The sequence below is a fragment of the Prunus dulcis genome, chromosome 1 (genome assembly GCF_902201215.1).
Source record: "Prunus dulcis chromosome 1, ALMONDv2, whole genome shotgun sequence".
Lineage (NCBI taxonomy): Eukaryota > Viridiplantae > Streptophyta > Magnoliopsida > Rosales > Rosaceae > Prunus > Prunus dulcis.
Window position 1 is genome coordinate 32543161 of NC_047650.1, and position 23197 is coordinate 32566357.

General features: G+C 39.9%; 6 protein-coding genes across 7 annotated transcripts; 2 read left to right on the forward strand and 4 right to left on the reverse strand.

Moving 5' to 3' along the window:
• Window positions 1-2742: 2742 nt before the first annotated feature.
• LOC117616024 (acyl-lipid (9-3)-desaturase-like) lies at window positions 2743-5167 on the forward strand. Its single transcript, XM_034345222.1, has one exon. The coding sequence runs from the start codon at window positions 3248-3250 to the stop codon at window positions 4592-4594; it is 1347 nt and encodes a 448-aa protein (XP_034201113.1). The 5' UTR covers window positions 2743-3247; the 3' UTR covers window positions 4595-5167.
• A 708-nt stretch (window positions 5168-5875) lies between these two features.
• Window positions 5876-6334, forward strand: LOC117618312 (LOB domain-containing protein 22-like). The gene has a single exon (XM_034347906.1). The coding sequence runs from the start codon at window positions 5876-5878 to the stop codon at window positions 6332-6334; it is 459 nt and encodes a 152-aa protein (XP_034203797.1).
• A 1393-nt stretch (window positions 6335-7727) lies between these two features.
• On the reverse strand, window positions 7728-10283 carry LOC117628905 (probable leucine-rich repeat receptor-like protein kinase At1g68400). The gene has a single exon (XM_034361452.1). It carries the CDS (start codon window positions 9857-9859, stop codon window positions 7877-7879), a length of 1983 nt encoding a protein of 660 aa, XP_034217343.1. The 5' UTR covers window positions 9860-10283; the 3' UTR covers window positions 7728-7876.
• Window positions 10284-12206: 1923 nt separating this feature from the next.
• Window positions 12207-13571, reverse strand: LOC117628925 (NDR1/HIN1-like protein 6). Its single transcript, XM_034361473.1, has one exon. The coding sequence runs from the start codon at window positions 13288-13290 to the stop codon at window positions 12484-12486; it is 807 nt and encodes a 268-aa protein (XP_034217364.1). The 5' UTR covers window positions 13291-13571; the 3' UTR covers window positions 12207-12483.
• A 1826-nt stretch (window positions 13572-15397) lies between these two features.
• LOC117628912 lies at window positions 15398-17796 on the reverse strand. Of its 2 annotated transcripts, XM_034361458.1 has the most exons (7): window positions 17629-17796; window positions 17442-17541; window positions 17210-17330; window positions 16760-16881; window positions 16538-16659; window positions 16059-16218; window positions 15398-15880 (listed from the first exon to the last, which is right to left on the reverse strand). In XM_034361458.1, the coding sequence occupies exons 1-7, from the start codon at window positions 17783-17785 to the stop codon at window positions 15853-15855; spliced, it is 810 nt and encodes a 269-aa protein (XP_034217349.1). In that variant the 5' UTR covers window positions 17786-17796; the 3' UTR covers window positions 15398-15852. The 2 variants fall into 2 exon arrangements, with proteins under 2 accessions (XP_034217349.1, XP_034217355.1); XM_034361464.1 differs by lacking the exon at window positions 16760-16881 and having other exon boundaries at window positions 16538-16622.
• A 2635-nt stretch (window positions 17797-20431) lies between these two features.
• Window positions 20432-21972, reverse strand: LOC117616329 (pathogen-associated molecular patterns-induced protein A70). The gene has a single exon (XM_034345603.1). It carries the CDS (start codon window positions 21743-21745, stop codon window positions 20837-20839), a length of 909 nt encoding a protein of 302 aa, XP_034201494.1. The 5' UTR covers window positions 21746-21972; the 3' UTR covers window positions 20432-20836.
• Window positions 21973-23197: the final 1225 nt, after the last annotated feature.

Genomic DNA, 23197 nt, shown 5'->3' on the forward strand with positions numbered 1-23197 from the left:
ACATTCCAAACTTTCATGAATATAAATATATTTTGTTATTTTTAACTAGGGAACAGAGAGAGATGCATAATTCATCTTTACTTTAGTCTTTTTCTTCTACCGCACAGAAACCGCCTTATTTAGTATAGTTCGAGTAATGCTATTTAGACATACAAAATTGATCACATTGGTTGATCATTTTATGTGGCAGTTGATGTTGTCATGTCATCTCAATTAATGAAATTGTCATGTGAATTTTATTTTTATTTATGTATTTATTTAAATAATTATTAAAAACAAAAAATAAAAAACCCTAGCATCCCTGGACTCTTCGTCTCTAACACTCCCTTCTTCTTCATCCTAACTAGTGCAGAACTAATGTTCTGGGAGATTGCATGGGTGTCACAGACCTTGGGGATCTGGAAGTTCTCTATGTCCCACTACACCGACATCTCCGCCTCACCCATCAACGCTACCGTCGTGGCCATCTCCGCCATGCTGCTTCCCCGCACATCCCCACGCGTTGGCGCTCTCCAAATACTCTAGATCTTATGGTCACTGCTCACTTATGATCGAAGATGATGATTATTGATTCTTGAAAAACCCTCAAAACACCAAAATTCAAAATCAAAATCAAAATCCTCTGGTTTTGATTGGGTTCCTCTCTTCTTGTAATTTTGTTGTTTTTCTTGAATTTGATCTCTTCTCTAATATATCTATATCTCTTCTCTGGTTTTGAAGGGATTGGTTAATTTGATGAGGAAGAAGGGAGTGCTGGAGTATATCTATATCTCTTCTCTGGTTTTGATGGGGATAGGTAAATTTGATGGAGGAAGAAGGGTGTGCTGGGGACGAAAAAAGTCCAACTTTTTGTTTTTCATTTTTTTTATTTCACTTTTTTAAAATAATAATAATTAAATAAAATTCATATAATAAAATTCATTAATTGACATGGCATGACCACATCAGCTGTCACATAAGGTGGTTAACTAATGTGGTCAATTTTGTGTGTCTAAATAGTATTACTCATAAGATAAAATGGAAATGGTACAACCTCTATTTTGCCTTTTTCGGCTTCACCAAATTGTCCCAAAATCAAATCAGCATTCCAACGTCCATGCATAGTTCATAGTTGTATGTCCAACAAACAAGTAACAACCATTCAATTCAACCCTGTCCTGAATCAAAATCCGCCTGGAGGCTGAAGAAGAAAGTAGTAGTAAGTAACCACTTACTTTAAGGGCCTTTCAGAATATAAAATCTGTGAATTTATGTAGGTACTTCATTAATGTCGCGTGAGGTTACCACAGTAGTTGTGCGACACGGAGGCGTGGAGCTCGAGGTGGAAAACACAGAATGAAAATTACGGGTGTGGAGTTGAGGAACGTGGGAAAAATCAGAAATAGGTGTTAATGGACGTCTATAAAAAGAAACAAAGGGAGAGAAAAAATTACAACTCCTCGTACTCAGAAAACAAAAAACATAGCTCCGCCAATTTTCTTCCTTCCCATTTCTCTCAATCTAAACCTATCTCTTCAAACTCAGAAATAAAATGGCCTCTTAATTCCCATTTTATCTCAATCTAAACCTAGCTCTGCCAACATATACATGAGGGCAAGGGGCTGCACCAGTGTGGATGCCCTACTTTGCTTCCTCACAAGGACCAGTAACCATAAACGACTCATTACACCTAGACAACGATGTTGCCATTGGAGTTGCAAGGAGTTTGGTGACTCCTAGGGATGTGTTGGTGCTGGGAAGAAGGGATGATAACCAGGTGGTGAGTGATGTCATGGCACTGAGCGTGCAAAGTGTTGTATCAATCGCAAGTGTGGGTCATCGCCTTATTGTGAAATCCCATGAGGAGCAAGTGCTAAGAAGTCAGTTGGTGGCAGAACGGAATTTGGTTGCAGATTGTCAGAGTATTATAAGGAGATTAAAAAGGGAGAGGGCAAAGACTTTGGAGGAGACGAGACACCAGCTTGAAATATTGCAGGAAGAGAATCAAAAGTTATTAAAGATGATAGATTTTTACTCTAAGGACATGCAAGAGCAGCTGGAGGCCTTAGATCGACCCGGTAAACGTACGCGAGGAGATCCAAGTTTTGCTAAACATAAGAAAGTGATCTTTGGAAGCTCAAGTGATAAGCCCCAAGAAGCAATGCGAGAAAACCCAAGAGAGAGATCCTAAGGGCCAAACTAAAGTCTCCTATTATGGAATTAGGAAGCGCCCCATGATGTTGTTATTGTTTTTTTTATAATTTTTTAAAATTAATGTAGTCCCTTGTTTGTTTGTTTTTTTTAATGTAAAATAAATATTTTTTTTCCTTTTAATTTTAACGACACAAATTAATGCGCTAATCATCCAACTATAAATGCCTGCAAGTGTACGAAATCTATCGGAAACTAGGAATGAGTAAACATGTTATTAACTAGGTAATCTATTTAATAACTTATTTAAGACGACTCAAACCCGACATGACACGTTTATTAAATGGATTGGGTTTGAGTTGAGCATTCTTGACACGTTTATTATCCTGACACGACCCATTGCCACGCTTAATTGTGTCCCTACTCCTTCACCCTCATTGGCACCCAGAATCGAAACCCTAGGGTTTTTTTCCTCCAAAATATAACCCCCCAAAAAAAAAAAACTTCATTAACAAAATTTATTTGTTATCATACTAAACTCAGTAATTACCTGAGTTTATTATATGGTCAAGCTCAAGAGGTAAAAATTAATTACTAGATCGAAACAAATAATACCAAAATGAAGACGTGGGGGCAGGCATTCAGAAGCTTTGAGGACAGGGTCCATTGAATTTGAATCCCAACTTCTCTCTCTTCATCTGTAGCTCTCGAATCACATGTGCATATTAACATTTCTCATTTGCCCAAAACATAACCCCAAAGATTTATGCTTTTTATTTTAAGGTTGTAAACGGGAAACAACTCAGATACAATCCTGTGGTGCTTGTTCGGTCTCGCCCAGCTGTACAATCATATACCCTTTCTTTCCATTTTAGCGATCACCTCTACATAAACTGAAGAGCATCATCAGAAACAAAAGCACAGATAAAGCAAAGTGCGAGTGAAAATTCAAAGCCTTTTTTTATCCCTACAAGCATTCTATCATGTCATAATCAGTATTATTCAGAAAAGTCTCTTCCTTTTGGAACCCAGAAAGGAAGAGTGAAGTGAGGAAGTGAAAAGCTCTGTTTGCTCTCAGATCTCTGCGTGTTGTTGGGTCATTTGATTTTGAGCTTCAATGGCAGAATCAAAGAAGTATATTTCACAGGAAGACCTTAGCAGGCACAACAAGCCAGGAGATCTATGGATCTCAATACAGGGGAAGATCTACAATGTCTCAGATTGGGCTAATTACCATCCAGGTGGTGAGCTCCCATTGCTCAATCTCGCTGGTCAAGATGTCACAGACGCGTTTGTTGCGTACCATCCAGGCTCGGCATGGCAGCATCTGGACCAGTTCTTCACTGGGTCTTATCTCGAAGGCTACTCTGTCTCGGAGGTATCCAAAGATTATAGGAAACTTGTCAATGAATTCACTAAAATGGGTTTGTTTGAAAACAGGGGACTTGGGGTTCATTTTTCGCTGTTTCTTGTGGCGATGTTGTTTAGCTTGAGTGTTTATGGTGTTTTGTACTCTGATAGCACTTGGGTGCATCTGGGTTCTGGTGGGTTAATGGGTTTTCTTTGGATTCAAAGTGGCTGGCATGGACATGACTCTGGGCACTACCAGATCATCCGCAGCAAAAGACTCAATAGGTTTGTTCAGATCCTCACTGGGAATTGCCTTGCTGGCATCAGCATTGCCTGGTGGAAGCGCAACCACAATGCCCACCACATTGCATGCAACAGCCTTGAATTCGATCCAGATCTTCAGCACATGCCTTTCTTTGCGGTATCTTCGAAATTATTCAATTCCCTCACGTCTTATTTCTATGACAGGAAGATGAATTTTGATGCTTTTACAAGGACCTTGGTTAGTTTCCAGCACTGGACATTTTACCCTGTGATGTGTCTTGCTAGGCTTAATCTTTTTGCTCAATCATTCTTGCTGTTATCATCTAAAAGATTAAGGGTGAACAATAGGGTTCAGGAAATCTTGGGGCTCCTTGTGTTTTGGATTTGGTATCCTTTGCTGGTTTCCTGCTTACCCAATTGGGGTGAAAGAGTTATGTTTGTTGTTACAAGTTTTTCTGTCACTGGAATTCAGCATGTTCAGTTCTGTTTGAACCATTTTTCTTCCAGTGTTTATGTTGGTACACCTATTGGGAATGACTGGTGTGAGAATCAGACTAATGGGTCACTTGATATAGAGTGTCCATCTTGGATGGATTGGTTCCATGGTGGGTTGCAATTTCAGATTGAGCATCATCTGTTTCCCAGGTTGCCTAGAGGCAATCTCAGGAAAGTTGCTCCTCTTGTTAAGGAGCTATGCAAGATGCACAAGCTGCCTTACAAAAGTGTATCCTTCTTGAAGGCCAACGAACTGACCATTGGAACGCTTCGCACTGCAGCCCTGCAGGCTCGGGATCTTGCTAGCCCGGTTCCAAAGAACTTAGTTTGGGAAGCTGTACACACTTATGGTTGAGATACAGAGCTTGTGAAGCTTTAGCTTTCTGAGGTTTTGATGGTGTGGTTTTTTATGCTCAATGACAATAATGTTGTTAAAGGAGTAAAATAACTTATTTTCATTGATATCTGAAGGGTGGTGATCCTTGATTTCAGTTGGAACAATAATAATCATCTTTAGGACTGCTTCTGAGGCTTCATTGCAGATTCTGGTTTTTACAAATATTTATGCAAAGTTTGTAGGATCATCATCAGCTCATGTATTTTCTGGAGTAGGTGACAAGCTATATATACTGATCATCCGTCCGGTGATATTACTACTTCTCCTCTCCTGTATTGGTGCTCAAAATCACTGCTAGAGACTTGAGATGTAAAGCATTGTGTGCTTTGATTAGTTAGTTTGTTTGTTTCTGATAGCTTAGTATCTCTTGTGGCGCTTTGGTTCTCTCTCTCTCTCTCTCTCTCTCTCTCTCTCTGATAGCTTAGTACATCCAGTGATATATATAACTATTCGTTTTTGTGATTGGAATTTCTTACTGGAACGTTTGATGGTATTGGTTTTGATTCAATTCCAAAATTAAGTTTGAACTTAGATGTTGGCATATGGTTAATTCTTGGAGTTGCAATTCCTACTCTGCCATATCTCATTTTCTTCACTGTATTATCTTCACTGTGTACCGGCTCTCTAATAGAGGTAAAATCGCCACTATTAGAGATGCGGTATACAATAATGTGATATTCCTAGCATTTTTCTTTGTGATATTGTAATGTTGTAGTAAACCAAGTCACACTGCCATATCAACCCATATGCAATAAATCCGATTACCATGAGAAACATTGAAATGGGAACTTAGAAGAAGCTGAACTCAAGAAAGTCTTATCATAATGTATAATTCAAGCCCAGTTACCTGCAACAAGATATTTTGCTTGATTTCTACCTCTCTCAAACTGCATGCATAAAGAAAATAGAATTTAAACCAAAGCAATTGACTCATGATCGTAAAGAATCTAAAGATCTTCTTTTTATTTTTATTTTTTGGTCGGATAAACCACCTAAAATTCAAGAATTTAAATTTCATTTCCAACAAAAATATAATAATTCAATTTTCAAAATTGAAAATGGCGCAACCACGTAGACTATAACTAACACAGCACGTCCCTGATTTCTCTCTCAACACAAACAAACCCTATCTCGACTGAAATTTCTCTACCTTCCTCAAAATTCTCCGATCACTTCTCACCTTCCCTTTCCAGGTTTCCCCCCGAACCGATAAAAAAGGCTTAAAAATCCCACCCAAAAATGAAGCACCAAACTTGTGCCGCTTGTAGATTCCAGCGCAAGAAATGTACCGAAGACTGCCTCATGGCCCCATATTTCCCTGCAACCAGGTTTCAACAATTTCTGAATGCACACAAACTGTTTGGTGTGGGCAAAATCACCAAAACCCTCAACAGCGTCTCACCTCAGCAGAGAAGCTCTGCCATGTACAGCGTCAAAGCCGAAGCCGAGTACCGTGCCAGGGACCCTGTTGGTGGCTGCTACAATGAAATAAAGTCGTTGCTGTGGAAGATCAGAACAACTGAGGATGAACTCCAACATGTACATTCTCAGCTTTGCATGTTTCGTGCCGGAGGAGAGAATGCTATGGCTCATCCTTTGGACGGCTATGTATACAATGTCGTTCAAGATGTTGAATATCATTCGCAGCTTCATCATCAACTACAGCAGAACATTGTTCAAGAACGGAGTTTGATTTAAGGTCTGACTGAATGCTTTGAAACAAATTTCTCAACTTTAGTAGGAAAAGAAAATGCCCACTTGAAAGTTGCCCATTCAATCTCCATGTATAAAGTTTGTAGCTTTCATGTTCTTGCTAATTATTGTCACTTTTTTTTGTTTTTGATGTTAACCCCAATTTATTTATTCAGGGATGAAGTTGTGCTAGAACAAGATGTCAATCCAATTCAGGATGAGGGTCCAGTAATTCACAACAGTACTTCTCAGTTACAAAGTGGTAAAAGATGATTGTTGATTTTGCTATACTAGTACAGTATCTCAGTTAAATCTCATGGAGCTCTGTTTTCTGTACATCAGATAGAGTAGGTAAAAAGAAAATGAAATGTAGATGTTCCAAACACCCTTTTCCTTGACAGATAGTTTGATCTGTATAGAACTGTATCAGGAAGACACAATCTCTCTCTCTCTCTCTCTCTCTCTCTCTCTCTCTCTCTCTTTTGTCTTGGTTCTCTAAAAGCGATCACCACATTTTTGTCTGTTAGATCACCAATTCGATTGAACTCTCCACAATCATCCTTTCAAGCTTCTTCATAGAAACTCAATCCTTCCTCCAGAATATCTGTGACAGAAAGAAATCACATTGAATATGATAAAAGCAGTTTTCTTAATTGCAATGAAGCATAAGTAGGCCGTACCTCTCATATACGTAGTAGATCCAATGAAGTATTCTGATAAATTTAGTTTTGGGACAAAATCATAGCTACAGTTAACTTAAAAGGGATAAAAACGTTCAAGTGGAGTGGTAACATTACGCGGCGGTGTTCAAGTACCATTCTTAGTCTTGTAATCTGTCTGGAGGCTATCAGCAGCATTCGTTTCTGAAATTTACTTGGTCATGAGTAGAATAAGCAGTAGGTTAAATGCAGGTGAATACTTGAGTTACTGGCTTGTAGGTGCTTAAGAGCTTGCTATATTCCATATCCATGGTATTTGGTCTCCACCTTACTTGTTTAAGTTTTCTCATCTTTTTCATATAAGGCATTTCATAATGTTTACTTATTGTGCAGTCCCTCTGTGCATACAAGTTGATTAGATGGCCAAGTAAAAGGTGGCAACAGAAAACATTTCTGGCCTGATTGGCAACAGAAAACATCTTTTCCAAACAAGTCCATTGTCATAATATTTGCTCTTTATTACTTTCATTTTCGTCACCATGGATTAGGTTGCTTCAGTAATCAGTATTTAATTCAAAGATGGCATTATGGCAGTGATTCTAAACTTCTAAAGGAGCTGACCTCTTAAGCCCATCGGGCCACCACCATGCCCTGGCCCCAAATTAATTTCTAACCAATGCAGCTGAACAACTGAACAAAAGCAAGCAACTGAATCAAATGAAGGTCATACATTTAAGATATTTAAAACAATCAAGTCTCTTTATTTATCGAAGATTCTCACAAACAATGGCTGCAAGAAGAGTACAAAACATCTTCAGTATGCATTAATTCAAGCACAATGAAGTTTGCCCTAATAACATAATGCTGTCATCTGAGAATGAAATGATCCTTAGGGAGTGCTTTCTGAATGGGAAGGTGAAGAATCAGAAGTAAGGTCATCTAAAATAGACTTTGCCCCATCTTCGCTAACACCCTTTTGCCTAATGTCCTCAATCATCCGATGCACCATGCCCATTGTTGGACGATCTTTAGGCAATGGAGACACACACAGCAAACCCACCTGCAAAACAGCCCACATTTCCTCCTCCATTTCTTTGTCTCCCAGAAGCTCAAAATCCAGCACTTCCCATGTACTGCATTCTTTCTGCACCACCATCCTAACCCACTCCACCAAGCTCATCTCTCCTTCTTCACCAGCCATTTTTCCAGTCAAAACCTCCATCAGAACCACCCCAAAGCTATAAACATCACACTTTTGTGTAAACTTTCTTGGGCTTTTACTGCTGAGAAGCATCAATTCAGGGGCTTTGTAAGCGCTGTTTGATGAAAATGGGGCAGGCAAGAGCTGCTGGAGGCCAATGTCTGCAATGCAAGCGCTGCCCATCTGATCCACCAAGATGTTTGATGAAGTGAGGTTTCCATGAAAGAGCTTGGCCTTGTTGCAGCCATGGAGGAAAGCCAGTCCTTGCGCAGACCCAGAAGCTAATTTCAACCTTGTAGCCCAATCCAATGGTGTTCTTCCAGGTCCTCTGTTTCCATGCAACACAAAATGCAAGCTTCCTTTGGGCATGAAATCGTAGACCAAAAGCAACTCATAGTTGGAATTGTGGTACGCTCGGAGGCTGACAATGTTACAGTGCCTCAGCCCACCAATCTGTCTCAAAAATCCATCCATTTCTTTCCCGCCATTTCTCTTCTCCCTCACTCTCTTCACCACAACTACATCTCCACCGTCCATCGCAACCTTGAAAGTGGTCCCCACGCTGCCCTTCCCCAACATCTCCGCCGACGCCTTCAACAGATCATCCACCTTATCGACGCCCCTGCACCCTTCCAGCACCACCATATCTTCGCTTTCTCTGGGCCCACCACCAGGCCCGTGCCCGTTAGACTGGGACAAATGGGCTCCACCTTTGCTCTTCTTCCTCTTCATTTCTCCGGGCCCGTAGTGCTTGCTCACGTAACCGAATCCGTTGGCTGTCTTGTTGCGGGTCCCGCCCTCCACTCTCTTAGTGCGCCGACACCACGTGGCGGTCACGACTATCACTAACAACGCAACAGCTATGCCGACGATAATGATCGTGAGCTGCGCAGCGTTACTCAAAACGCTGTCGTTTTTCCGACCCAAGTCCCTGGATGGTACGGACGAGTCAGGGACCGTCCCATTGGAGCATTCGTACGGCAAGGGTTTGCCGCAGAGATTCCCGTTTCCGGCAAACGACGTCGCCGCGAATTTAGACAGCCACGCAGGGATTTCGCCCGAGAGGTTGTTGTGCGAAACATTGAAGTCCGAAATCGTACCGGTATCCAAGTCCGCTGAGCCGAGAATCCCGGTGAACGAGTTGGACTCGAGACGGAGAGTTAGCAGGCGAGGCAGCTGAGTCAACTTGGTCAACGGAATGTCGCCGGAGAACTGATTGTACGAGAGGTCGAGCCGACGGAGATTGCGGAGGAGGGAGATTCCGGGGGGGAAGGTTCCGGCGAAGTGGTTGTGGGAGAGGTAGAGGTGGTTGAGGTGGGGCAAAGACGAGAAGTCGAGGTAGGTGGAGAGCAGGTTGTGTTTGAGGCTCAGGACTTTCAGCTGGTCGAGCTGGCTGAGTTGCTCAGCCGCCCCGGTCAGGTTGAGGTTCTCGAGCACGAGTCGGGTGACCCGGCGGGTCTCCGGGTCGCAGGTGACGCCGAGCCAGGAGCCGGAGCACGGGTCGGGTGAGGCCATCCAGGAGGAGAGCGAATTGAAGGGGTCGGTGGAGGCTTTGAATGCTAGCAAGGCGGTGGTTTCTTCTGGGTTAGAGAGAGAAAGAAAGAAGAAGAATTGGAAGAGTGAGAAAAAGAAGGCAGAGAGAAGATGAAAATTCTTCTGCTTCGGCGACATGTTTGTTTTCCGTCTGATTCTGGAGGAAGTTGCGGAAAAAAAGAAAATGAAGGGGAAGGGAACGGAAAAAGAAGGCCAGATAAGATTGTTAATTACCGTCAGTAACTAGCCGTTAAGAGACGTTAGGTTAAACGACAATTGGTTGTAGGCTTGTAGGCTTGTAGCCATTGGCGTGGGCGAGTGGCTAATTCTGTGTAAATTTGTTTGTGGGTGGGGATTATGGTTGAGAAGAGAACGGTGTCGACAAAACGTTTTTGGGAGGAAGACAGAGAGTGGTTTTGGTGGTATTAGCTTTAGCTAGCGAGGGTGCTGCTGGCAGTGAGTGTTGAAAGCGACGACGACGTTTCTTGGTTGCAATTAATGGCGCAAACGCGTTTCTTAATTTGTCTACTTATTACTGGTATGATGAGGAGTAGGGTAGTGTCTTTTTCAATTTTAGTAATGAATTTTGTTGATTAAGTAAGAATATTATGAGTATTATTATGTTATCATATCCAAGGAAGGATGTGTCATACTTTAGTAATACAATTAATTAAGAAAAATATAATGTGGAGTAACGTGGGTTATGTCTATTAGCTGAGACAGTGTGTTCGCTCACCTGAGTTTGAACTTCATCCCTGCATATTAAGACGGATATTTTAAAAAATACATAATGGTGGGAGTTTGGACCCGCCAATTCCTAATGCCCAAAAGGATCCGATCCAGCCCAATTTGACGTTTGATGTTGTACTAGGCCAGCCCATTTCTTAGGAGCAGCAGCCGACAATCAAAGAATTGTCAAATGTTTATTTATTTATAGAATTTAATGGGTTGGCACCTTTTAAGGCATCCCAATTTACAAGGTAATCTCACGACACATGAATTTGAATGGGTCGGCACTTCGGCCGGTCGGGGCCGATTTTAACCCCTTTTTGGTCGGGCCTATAGTGATTGCTTAATCTTTTTTATAACTAAATTACTTTGCTAATCAAGATTACCAAAATGTAATGCAGGCATACCAATTATTACTATCATTAGTTAGTACAAAAGAAGAAGAAGAAGAAGGAAAAATAAGGAAGGAATAAAGAGGAAATAGTGTGAATGAAGCAATGGAATTAAATATGAATTTCCATATTGTTTTGGTGGCAATCCCATGAAATCTGAATAAGACTTTTCCCAATTCTCACTCTCTCTGTGTGCGCAGAAAAGAAAAGGGGAGGGGCCTATAAAGCTTCTGACTAAAATTCCAACTGCCCCCGTCCTGTGAACCAACCCAGACCAACAATACCACAGGAAGCCACGTGCACGCGAATTTAATCCATCTATCATCGCCACCATCACCATCATGCCTTCCACTTAGAAAAATCCCACCAAGTGTGTACCAACATTTTATGATTAGTTTTTTAGTCTATGATCCCTTTAAATCAATTCAATTGAGAGAGCTTTATTATGATCAACATTTTACTTCCCTTATTACATGTTCATTTTTTGGAGGGAGAAAATGAATGCAGCACATATCTCTATCTTTTTCGCCTCAAGAATATATAGGGTATGACTTTGACGAGAAATACTCCCTTATTCTCGTTGTATTACTATCTTGTTTTTTCTATCACTCTCCTCTTCGATAAGTGATGCGAGTAGAAACAGGAAGAATAGGACAATGAAACTGGGATGATGTAATGTGAGTGCCTTAGATTTGTAGTATACTATTGCATTACTAACAAGTGGGAGTGGCATGAGTAAATCAATGCAAAGGGACACAAGGGTTTTAAATACCGTGGACCAGCAAAACTCACACTTATCAAGTGAAATACTGAGAGAGATCAGAGAGAGCAGCTACATTGGTCGTCGTCACTAGTACTGTGTGTGATTCTGTGTAAAACTCATCGTCATTGATAACGAGGACACAAAATTCACAACCCCTTTTTCTATTGGATCGGTAGAGCTCAGAGCTCTGTATTTTTCTCCTTGTTTTTCATTTCCCAAATAGTTCTCCTTGTTTTTCATTTCCCAAATAGTTACCCCCCCCCCCCCTACAAAAAAAACATCTTTCTGGGCATTTTGTTCAACATGGTTTTTTTCTATTGGAACCTGGAAAATCTGGAACCAAAACGCCATACTTGAAAAAGCAAAGTAAAACCAGCTTGCATTTTCTGATCTGTTTTTACAACTATCATACTCGAAAAGGCAAAACGAAACAATGTATTTTCTTAAATGCAATTAACCAATTGAGCCCAACTAGGCATTGTAGTGATCCTCCGCTCCTGGTCTTGTCTGAAAATTCCGCAGAGTGACTTGCTACACAATTTGAAGCTTTGAAGGCAAATTACACAGAAAAATAATAACAAGGTAGCAGAAAGAGAGAGTATTATCAGAATGCATTGCCATAAAATAATCAAATTCACTTCACTTACATCACCAAAGTATCAAGGAAGAAGAAGAAAGAAAAAAAGAAAAGAAGGATTCTAATTTGAACCCCAAATTTGCACTTAAACCTACTCCCAACTTGCATCAACTTGAATTTTTCTTGTAACACCAATTTCATGATCTTTTAATCCTCCTCAAAAGTTTACAAAGCCCCCCCCTCGAAAAACCCATTATATGAAACAAAGAAAAAATTGCATTGAAGTAATGAAAACAATTAATTAAAATGTCCATTTCCAGATCTTGATCCGAAGATCAACCTTGCACTTGGAGTTAGCAACCGAAGCCACCGACGGGGACTTGCCTTTAGGTACAGCCCCCTTAATCCCTTCACACGTAACCCTAATGCCCACCTTCTTGCTCTTCAACTTCCCCATCGCCACCTTCACTTTGGTGTCCATCTGCAACTCCAACGCCACCCCGGTCTTCTTCCTCAGATCCGATCTCAGAGACTTCACCGACTCGACGTCGAGATCCTGAGAGGTCGACAAAATGGAGCGAAAAAAGGTGCTGTTTTTGGTGCCGCTGGTGAAAGCCGGGATCGACCCGTTTCCGATTTGGACGTCGCTGGACGAGAGAGACAGAGCAAAGGGCTCGTAGGAGAAGGTGAGGTGGTTGTTAGGGTTTTTGGAGGAGAGGGTGAGGTTGAAGAGGGTAGTGAGGTGTGAAGTGGATAAGTCGGAGGAGGTGGTGAGGTTGAGCTTGGCAATGCGGACGGAGGTGAGTGTGAATTCAGGGCGGTGAGGACGGTAGAGGATGTAGACGGCGGCGCCGGCTATGGCGGCGAGGAGGGCGAGGGCTAAGATGATGAGGATGGACCAAAAGCAGCAGCAGCAGAAGTTGCAGTGGCAGTTGCTCCTGCGGTGCCGGCGGTGGTGGTACTGGGGTTGTGGGCGGTATGGTTGCCGGAGTTGGGGCTTGGTGTTTGATGGGTTGGCTGTGGCGGCGGCGGCGGTAGTAGCGACGGCGGGCACGGCGGCGCCGCCATTGGTGGTGGGTTTGGAAGATGGGTAGACTCTGTCTGTCATTTGGAGAAATGGGTTGGGTTTGGATTTGAGAGAGAGGTTGTGATTTGGTGTGAAGTTGTGTGAATTTGTGAGGTTTTTGAGAGAGAAGAAGAAGAGGGATGAGAAAAAAGGAAAGAGATGGAGGAACCAGAAAAGGGATGCTTCCAACTCACCCAATGTTTTTCTGCGTGTGAAGGCTCTTTCCTGTGAATTTCTACACCAGTAAATTAGTAAGCACTAGCTCTAAAGCTTACCGACTCAAGCCTACCTTATCAATAAATGAAAAATAATTAAAATAATGAATAAAAAAAAAGATACGAAAAATTGAGTCTCTCCCTCTTCAAGAAAAACTTGTATGAAACAGAAATAATAATAATTTGTTATTTTCAGTCAAACACAGGTTGTTATATAAAAAAATTATCACATATAACATAATGTGTTTCATTAAAAATAATAAAATAGTATTATTTTCGTTTCATGTAAGTGTTTCTCCTCCTCTTCGCTGGGTCTTCTTTGTGATGTTTGAGAATATGTGATCTCGTTTGCATGGCCCACATGTGATGGAGTGAATTGTCAGAAATGTGGGCTCCAGTCCTTTTAAAAAAAATTTCCATGTTGTTGCTAGAATTTTCTTTTATTTCCCTCCATTTTCATGATTCCCTTAATAAAAGACATAATTGCTATTTCTAAATATGTCATGAACGTGTATTTAGGGTGGGTGATAAGGAACCAGAAAATCACGCTTTAATGACCACCGAATAATTATACGCGAAGTTTCGATTTATAATCTGGAATTAAAAAGAAAATGATCCAAATAATAAAATGGGACCCTTTTCCTTTTACCAATTTGGTTGGTAAGATCATTTTATTTCCTGTATTTTTTTTTTATATAGGGTTGAATGTATAATGTGTATATAGTATGGGTGCCAAGAGGGACAGGGAAGCAAGGGCCAATTAAAGCAAATAGAACCCCACCGACGACTCTAGGTAAACAAACAGTATTTATTCATTTAAATTATGACTTTGATGCACGTTTCACAGTAATTAGTTAACTAATCTTTGGTGGTCAGTGACTTAGTGGTTGCATTAACTTGACTCCTAAGTCAATTATGAACCCAATTAACAATGTTGCTTTCGAGGTTGGAAGCCTTTTCTTTAAAAAAAATTATTAGCATCTAAATGAGTGACAATAATGGGAAAATAATCCCACCCAATTTGGATGGCAATGAAGGATTTTGTACTTGAGTTGCAGATATGTTGCTGTATTAATTTCAGCACCCACCTTGGTCATGTACACTGCTTATAACTAGTACTCGCCTTTCATGGGATTCTTGCCAGAATGTGAAAAATTCACAAGTCACCCACACCCAAGCTGAAAAGGGGGTTTGGCAATCTAGAATGTGGTTACTTGGAATTCTAAGAGCAAAAACTTCAAGCCGGTTGATCAGCAGTGTATATCGATTGACCGGTTGTCTAACATGCTGCAAAACCAGGTCCCGTTCATGATCCAAAAGAGGTCTTAGAGGCATGTAGCAGTGTCATACTGCTTGTATTTTTAGCACAGCATTAATCTTTTTATTCAAGTCTGCGCTTGCTTGTGGGGAGGACTTAAGAAGAATAGTTGATGTTGATGTTGACTCAACCCTAGTTTATGCTTTGATTAAGCAACAAAATGGTTGAAGTGAAAAGTTGTCAAAGTCATATTCATTCTTTCTGTTCTAGTTTGGGCTGTGCCAAGATAGGTTTGATTCTGATGGGCCACCAACTTTGAATTTTGGTTCAAATAGAAATGTGTTGGCTTGGGCTGCTTGACGCCAGGCCAGTTTACTATAAATAACAATAATAATTAAAGGAATATTAACTCTAATACGATATTTTTACACGATGACTCTGCAAAACTAATTGGAAATGCCTTTTTCCGCCAGCCAATAGCTTTTTGGAAATAAAATGTTCATTTGAATACTAGAACATATGATCACATGATAGCAGACATGCACTTGTTCCTCATGCACATGCATACATGTGAGTATATTTAGTTAGATACATGACCATGACCACAATTGTCCAAAAGAACCATAATTTACATGTGAGAAAATTTGTGCCATACATGTGCCATAAAGCTAATATATGTAATTAAAAAATTTCCCTCTGATTCTCACTGAAATGAAATCCACATTATCAGCATAATAGAGGAGGAATTTGTGGAATCTAATCATTGCACTCTCAAAATCCAACAAAAATAATGTTCTAATCTTCTTAGGCTGTTTATAATTAAGTCAATCTTTAATCAAGTGATTCAACTCCAGCAAAACTATGCCCTATTAAGCTAATCACTTCTTCTTACAATCTGTAATGGACAGGCCAGCCAGCAGAAGAAAGCAGTTCATGAAAAAGGGGAGACATGTTTATCCAAGTCAAAATTGATTAATCTAATTTGCTCAATGGCAGAGACATGTTTGACTAAACACTGGAGAACACTACAGATCACTCTTTACCTCCAATGAATCCTCATTTACAGAAATCTTTCGAGCATCCAGTAGCCGCTGCACAGAACACGTCATCATAATCTCTGCCTTGCCTACTTCATGAGCATTCTTTAATGGCACCTATTCTGTTATCAAGCCCAAGCCCACAAATATGTAAGAGAGAATTTCTCCAGCCAATAAATCCCAATTACATCATACAAAGACAGAAACATTGGATAATCAATTTAAGACCAAAACTGTGGGCAAACAAGTTAACTAAAGTACTATAATGAGAACTTTCAATAAAATGCAAAACTAAAGTACCTTTGACACTTAATGTTTCTATGCATGAGCATAATACTGAGCAGAACAGGGACCATCACTAAACACAAATGCTCCAAAGAGTGCCCACTGATAATGTAATGATTTGCATGGTATATTTTCATGTCAGCAACAGCTTCAAATTTGGAGAGAAGGTAAACCCCTGTAAACAATTGCTTTTATAATTTGCATAGTCCAACATTCTCATGGGATAGGAATGGTCATTGGTGGAATTCCTTAGCAAAACAATAAACATCAAACATTCTGAAGCCGTATTCTGGACTATCCATTGTGAAAGTTGCTTTTAAAAAGAGAGGGAAAAAGAAATGACTTTTAAGGAAATCACCCAGTGTGTACTTGTTAAGATATTCTAATAAGCTACAGCTACAGAGGAATCAATTGACCATTTCTATTGTACTTCAATTGTGCAGGGAACAGCATGTTCTTAAAAAAAACAAAGATTATTAATGAATATGACGTACCTCCGGCCCAAAGCCAATATCTTGAGTGAGTATATTTGGGTGGAAACACAAAGCACATCCCTGGAATTGCTATACATGGAATCAACTGGAACATCATGTACAATCTGATATCATTATATGTTCTGCAACCAACTAGTGAACCATATTCAGTAAAAAGCACATGCGTACACCTCCAATATTGAGTTTAACACAGGAAGAGAGAGGAGAAAATACAAAACTAACCTGTCATATGCAGTACTAAGAAAAGCAATGAAAAGGAGTGCAAATAGACTACTTAAACCGATCCTCTCTCCCACTCTCTCCACAATAAAACTAGAGAAAAGAGAGGAGTATGCAATCATCATCTGCAATTCAGAATCTACTTCAACAATTGAAATAAACAAAAGACTGTACATACATGATTAGGATCGAGATACTTGATTACCAACAAAACCATGTACCGTAATATTTTTATTAATATTTTTTTTCACTCGCGCTCCTTTTGCTTTAAAAAAGTTGGCAAATCTGCTTTCAAGTAAAAATTTGCATCACATTCACATTCCCTTTTGAGCGAGAATTTGATTGAACAGTTAAGATAGCACTTCTGTTTTTGTTGGTCTTGAATTTTATAGAATCGATTGCACAGGTAGTTATCTAGAAACGAAAGCTCTTGAATGAGATTGAAATGCTAACCGGCAAGGTGTCCCACGTTACTCTACTATCATCGGGCTTCAAATGATAATAAGCAGACCCAAAAGCCAGCCCTGTTATTCCAGCATAGAATAGTGCCCAACCCCAAACTTCACCAGGCAAACTGAAACCAACCCGTTGCCAAACAAAACCAATCAAAATCAACTCCTCTGAAATCACTAGAAGAAAGATATCATTATACAAAGTAAGTAATTACAATGCAGAAGTACAGAACCTGATGTTGAAAAGGCCCCCTTGGCAACAAAGAACAAAACCCAGAACACCAACAAACAAAAAGGGGAAATTGGTGATCACATTCAATGTATTAGGCACTCCTACGAAAAACCCAGATAACAAAATCAAACAAAACATACATAAACAGTGAGAAAAGGAGAGAGATGAGAACTTTCAAATTTTGGTACCAAGGAAATTGCGCATGTCAGCGTAGAGATGGTGTTTGGGGGAGTGAGAAATCTTGGGAGTGACCAACATTAAGAAAACCCAACACAGAAACGCTCCTCCCCATATACGCCTTCTCTTCCCTCTAATTGCAAGCTTTTGAGTTGCCATCCACACCATCTCTCTCTCTCTCTTTCCCCGTAAAGAAAAGGTCACTCCTATTCCGCCCGTGTGTGTCACTGCCTTTCCTCTTCTTCTAAATATTCGAATGTGTTTGTTGTGGTGCCAACCTTCTTTGGGTTTTGGTTTAACTTTTGATGATCTTTCACAATGGGAACTGAAAATTTTAAGCATTACATACGTGGTTTGTGAATTGTAATTTGTGTCATTTACTGATGGTGGCAAAGATAAGGAGTGTCAGGATTATACATTACCACGTGAACTCGAGATGATAATCGACGGTCGAGAATGGCCTGTGATATATGAAAGTAACAGGTCGTATTTTACAAATAAACTAATCAGTGGCGCCACTCACTCACCAGTTCCCGCTTGTTTAGCGCAGGTCCCAGGTGCACTCCTTTTTCTCCCTCTCAATCTCAAATCCAAGTTTTAATTGGATTTTGATGGGAAATTTTGGGTCTCTTCATATTTACAAGGCAGCGATATGATGGAGAACTTTTTTGAGTGAATATAGATTCATGTATAAAATAACAATAAATGAAAAAACAAAACAAGACAGCTGAAAAGAAAAAATGGAGAACTTTTTTTTAAATATTTTTTACTATAACATATAATTTCCAACAAATAAGTGTAAGTGAAAAAATCAGCTCTTATCGCACAAAAACTACTAACATTCTTTGACGAATTGCTTCACTTGTTGCTATGATGCTTTTGAACTAGTTGTGAGGTTTTAAGATTCATCACATTTTTCTCAAAGTAAATACAGTAGCAATTTTAGGTCATCATTATTCTCAATCTCGTGTTTGAAATCTTTAATTTTCGTGCTCTTATCCTAATGGTTGTCAAAATTTGTTATGATGATTGTGAGAGAATTTAAGCAGTAGTAATTTCTTTTCTCATTGCATAAAAAAAATATCAACATTGTAATATTGAGTCAAGAGTCCACATTTGCGACTGAATATGTGTTTGCTTTAGGACTAGATTGCTATAAGCTGTGGTTGAGCTTGAGATGCATCAACCAAAAACTTCGTTTTCTTGCATCGCATGTACCACCAACAAAACAACATAATCTCTAGACTATCTCCATCGGCTTAAAGTCGCAATAAGAAAGACAAAATATAAAAGCATCTCAAATAAAATCTCCTTCAATTATTCTTCAAACTTGAGTGGTCTCCAATGGCCCAAAAACAAAGTAGACGCTGTAAAAAAAAGATCACGATATACTTGCAGCGGGTAATTAGTCAGTGCGAGGACTCAATAGGAAGGAAGTTTTTTTTTTTTTTTTTCTCGTCTTTTTTGGGTACTGCTGTGAGAATCCGACACTGCCATCAGACTCGCAGAAAAATAACGTATCATTTTCAATCAAGACACAATCAAGCAATACATATATTATATTCTCAGCTTTTAATTAAGCTATAAAAAAAAAAAAAAAAAAAACATGCATGGCCTTTTGTTTCGCATAAGGTAGCAAGTTATTAGCTTCCATCCCCCGTCTGTGTTCCAACAAAAATCATATTTTCAACTTCTCTTTTCCTTTATGGTTATGGTTTGTTTGATTTTAACAACTTTGTTATTCTAATAATCATCACGTTGGGTGAGTTCCACTTGTAAAAGTTTTGTTTAGACGCAAAGGCATCTCAGATCTACACTAGACATTGCTTCCACAACAATTAGAGCATCCTCCTTTTTGTTTTTCAAGTATGGAACTTCAAAATCTCATCCTAAAATTCATATTTGTTTTCATAATCATCTCGACTATTTGCACGCAACAATGAAGACAAAAATTGTTAAGAGTGCATGATAACTATTTTGAAGACCGACGATAGTTTGCTTAATCAGGATATGTTATAATACCCTAATTGATTAAGCAGTAAAGAAAAAGGAACATTTGGACCCATGTTGCACAAAAGTGATTGAAGTGAAAGGTAATGTTTTAAATTTACCCTATAATGTGGTCCCCTTCATGATTCAGACATCAAAGAAGAAGAAAAAACATTGATAATGTGATGTCAGGACCACAAGCAAGACTGAGAGACATTAAAAGGTTCAATTCGGTAAACCCCAGCAATTATGTATCCACATTTTATGTTAATTTTGGAAGAAACCCTACCCAAAACGATACACACAAAAAATCCCCCCACGTGCAGCACAACACAACCAAGCACCTCAATATACGGATAAAGCACAAAGGAGGAGAGCCAATGTGATTTGACCAAACTGCCCCACCATTCTATATATCCTGTGGGCAGCATAGGAATAAGTCATATACCGCCACTCTATCGGTAAAAATGAGCCCACTTTGCTAAGACAAGACTACCTGCAACTGCAACCACCAAATTCCAGCTACCACTCCTTCCGCCACAAGACCCCAAACAACACATGGAAGGGTAGAAGTCTTCCTCATTACCAATTTTTGAGGAAAACTTGTATTGGGATAACATTATTTTGTTATCTCCAACTAATTGCGTTCTGCCACGCATGTTAAAAATTCAACATGACTCAATGTGATTGGATGGTGATAGAAAAAAGTGCTATACCCCGTGAACCGTGACATACAAGTCTTTCTCTGGCATATACGGAAAAATAATTCACTCTTTTAAAAAATAGAAAAAACAAGTAAAATAACTCTTCCAAACAAGCCAAAAATGTCCCATCATAACAAGGGCTTAAGATTTTTCTTCTTCTTCTTCTTTTGCTCTTGAAAAATAAACAAACAATAACAACTAGTGGGAAATGGTAAATACAAAATCTCTACGGCTGCTGCAAATGGGTTTTTCTTCCTCAGGCAGGCATGACCCATTTACCAATATACCCCTCAAGTCACAGAAAATGAGAGGCTGCCCTGCTCTGATAAGCTATTGCTTTGCTAAACACATGATTGAACTAGAGGACATAAATAAAGGGCAATATTTGGACAAATAGTTCAACAAACACAAAGCAGTAGTGAGTAGATCCACATTACCATCCACTAAACCCTAATCTTCATCAATCCAACGCAAACTAACATAAAGTTAAAAACCCACCATAGAAAAATAATTGAATTTCCTTCACTTATGTCCCTCTATTGAGCATGTCCTTGTACCTTATGATGGAATCCAACCTTTGCAGCTTCAGCTGGTTCTTGAACTTGTTGATGAAATCATCCGCCTTGGCATCCACCTCCTCATCCTCTGTCACTTTAGCTTTCCTCTCCCTCACAGTCGCTGGCCGGCGAATCTCCACAATATCGTCTTCTTTAAAATGATCAAATGCAGACTTGGAACTCGCAGACTTCTTCATCTTCTTTGGGAGCTTAGTGGGTACTTCTCCGGATGGTGGTTTGGTGTCTGACTTCGTCCTGCTCACATGATGGTCCTGTACAGGCTTCAGCTGACTGTAAATCTCATCGAGGCTCTGCTCTTCTTCTGATTCTGATTCTGGTTCTAGGCTTTCTGGGTGTTCATGGTCTTCAAAATGGTCTTCATGTTGGAACTGGTCATGTTCAGAATGGGATTCTGGCTCCTGGGTTTTGTGCATAGTGGTTGTGGTGGTGATGGGTTGTGACGGGTTGGTGGAGGGTTGTGATGGGTTGGTGGAGAAATCTTGTGGAATGTAGAAGTTGATGGACTTGAGCCTCTGTAGCAAAGAAGGGGATCTAGTGAATTGGGGTTGCTCAGCTTCCTGGGTGTGCCTAAAAGCATAATGGGTGCTCTCAGTAGTTTCTGGGTTTTTCTCAAAGGTGTTTGTGTGTGGCTCTGGGGATCTGTAGTGGTAGAGGTTGATGGATTTGATCCTCTGCAGCACAGATGGAGATCTAGCAAGGCCTTGCTGCTGGTTTTGTGGGTCTTGGTGTTTCTGGTTGGTGCCTAAGTTTGAAGCAATGGCAATGGTGCCTATCATGACATTGAGGAGGACAAAGAAAACAGTTGGAGTGAACCAGCTGTTCATGGAAGCCCAAATTGAGACAGATTCCTGAAACATGGCTTTTGGTGGTTACAGTGTTTTACACACACACAGAGAAGGATGGGGAAAAATGAAAATGGAGGCGAAAAAGGAGAAGGGCAGAAAATAGAAAGCTCTCTCCTTCTGCATCCTTTTATTTGGGTGGATATTTTCATCATCCTGTGCAGGTTTTTGGTATTTTCTGTGGAAATTTTTGACACATATTATTTTATTTTTATGATATCGAGGGCACGTGGCGCTGAGTGATGGATGTGTGTGAGAAACAGACGGAAAAGAAGAGGTGGTTGTGAGAAAATGTGAGGTTGTGGCTGGATTAAATAAAGGCAAGGAAACTGAAGGTGACAGCACTGGCGGGGAGCAAGACTGCATTTGCTTGCCTCTGTGAAACGGCACCGTTTGATACTAGTATTACCCTTTTTCAAGGGTTCTCTCCAATCTCCAATCCTTTGATTCGGGTGTTACTGATTTATGATGATGCAAATATAACTGTTCAACATATGCTTGTCAAAATTCCTCTTCATGTGATAGATATTTTCATGCTTAACAAATTAGTGATCAACAGACTTAGACTTTTAGTTTGATCAAGTGAAGTGAACGTTTGACAATCATTTCCACCTATAATTGATTTATACAAGCACTTACAAAATTAATTTCTTTACAAATCGTGTCCTTCTCCTTGGCACCATAGTCAAATACAAATTCACAGCCGAAAATATAATGCACAAGAGCAAATGGATTATAACTCAAGTGGTTAAGAGCGTTTACATCATTAGTATTCGAGATTTTAAATTCAATTCTTCCTCTCTCAATATCGCTTGTATTAAAAAGAAAATATTGTGCATGGGTATCAAACCATTTTTATAAATTGGTTACTTAATTAAGGTCTCTGAAATTGTGCAATAATTTGAGTTTTTGGTAGTACCAACCAACATGAATTTATTGTCACTCAAAATTGTGGTTGGTGATTAAGGGATTTTATGGGCAATAGCAAGACCAGTATACTTTTAAGTATTTTCTAAAGTAGAGCAACATGGGCAATGGGCATGGCCGCCATTGACCATTAAATTAAAATGTCAACCCAGCATCTAACATGGTAACATGGGCCTCCTCCTCCTCCTCCTCTTCCGTCTCCATTATTAAGCCTGTACCACCTTTATTTACTCAAACAGTCGGCAACACAACTATTGGTCAATAAAAATATATTGCAATGCGATTTCTTTTTTATTTTTCCTTTGTTTGCCATACATGGAGGGCTCCGAGCGCTTATGGGCTACATGCCCATGCCAATGGATCGATGCATCTAACTAAACTTATTAGCCGGAAACTACACCGCAACACCTAACTCTTAATTTAGTCGTAATTGTCTTTTCATACATACAAGTGTTAAACAAATTGGCTCGTTTCTTTAAACCTTCGTCTCTCTTCATTGGTTGGGCCCAAGTTATTAAAACCCGATGAAGTCGGGCCAAG